At 52.0% G+C, this 1,236-nt stretch overlaps 1 protein-coding gene across 1 annotated transcript in view; it reads right to left on the reverse strand.

Annotated features, from left to right (window-relative positions):
- The window catches only part of COL10A1 (collagen, type X, alpha 1), a gene marked incomplete at its 5' end in the record, with an annotated part of 2,135 nt that extends 1,508 nt beyond the window's left edge, over nucleotides 1-627 (reverse strand). Inside the window, one exon of the mRNA XM_010087177.1 lies at nucleotides 7-627. Coding sequence (XP_010085479.1) covers nucleotides 7-627 — 621 coding nt within the window. The remainder of the gene's footprint in view (nucleotides 1-6) is intronic.
- Nucleotides 628-1,236: the final 609 nt, after the last annotated feature.

Consider the following 1,236-nt stretch of genomic DNA (forward strand, 5'->3'; position numbering starts at 1 on the left):
CAATGCCGGCTTCCCCAGGTCCGCCGGGAGGACCCTGGGGACCGGGGATACCGGCCGCTCCGGGTGCACCTGGTAAACCTCTCTCCCCTTTCATACCTGGCTGACCCGGAAGACCATTTTCACCAGGCTTCCCTACCCCAGCAGGACCGGGGAGGCCCCGGGGTCCCTGTGGACCTGGAAGACCTCTGCTACCCGGGCGGCCTGGAATGCCAAATCCATTTTCTCCCTTTTGTCCATTTATACCAGGGATACCTGGCTCTCCCTTCTCTCCAGGGAGGCCCCTGGGCCCTTGAGCTCCTGGAGGGCCCTGTGGTCCTGGCTTTCCAGGAACAGACAGTCCTGCGGGGCCGGGAGTGCCGGGGGGTCCTTGTGGCCCTCTTGCTCCTGGGAGCCCAACAGGTCCAGCTTCTCCTTTCTCACCATTTAGTCCCCGCTCTCCTGGCTTTCCTGGTAGACCTGGCATGCCAGGCTTTCCAACCGCAGAGAATCCAGGTGGTCCTGGGGGACCAGGGGGGCCTTGGGGACCAGGACTTCCAAACCCTGGCTTTCCTGCAGGACCTGGTTGTCCTCTTGGGCCGATAGGGCCTGGGGGCCCAGGGGGTCCTTGTTCACCCCTTATCTGCACACCTGTGAGGGAGAGAAAACCAGGTCAACCAGAGCAGCTATAACAGATTTGCAGACTTGTAGCACGGTGGTGAATTGTGTGAATGGTTAACTTGAACCTGGTAGAGTTCAAATTTCTAATACTGTGTTTGCTCTATGAGAACCTGATGTGTAGAGCAAAAGTGTCTCAGAGCTCTTACGGAACAAGTAACAAGTGTAAATGTGCTGGAGTTGTGTTGTGAGCTACAAGGCCTCTAGAAATTTATTCAGCTTCGATACATTTAGGGTCATCAGAGAGTTTAAAAGATGCTGTGCAAGTACATGCAAACTATTAAGGAAGAAAAAAAACAAGTAACTGATTTAGCAAGTCATCAGACTTGCATCTTGATGAACAAAAGCAGAGAAAGCTTTCTGTGCAGGTATAGCTGCTTTTCTGAAACCACTTGGTGCTACATTTAATGAGATTTTGGGCCTTTTCCCTCCCATTTCCAGTGGGCCATGGATCTGTTTGGTTTGTTGTTTTTTTTTTGGTGAAAGTATGAATGTTACATTTTCAAATAGTGTCATAAAAATTTCACACAGTGGCAAGGTCACAAGTTTGCCAGTGACAGCAAGCTGTGTGGTGTGGTGGAC

The sequence above is a fragment of the Pterocles gutturalis genome, unplaced genomic scaffold, assembly GCF_000699245.1.
Source record: "Pterocles gutturalis isolate BGI_N339 unplaced genomic scaffold, ASM69924v1 scaffold49486, whole genome shotgun sequence".
Lineage (NCBI taxonomy): Eukaryota > Metazoa > Chordata > Aves > Pterocliformes > Pteroclidae > Pterocles > Pterocles gutturalis.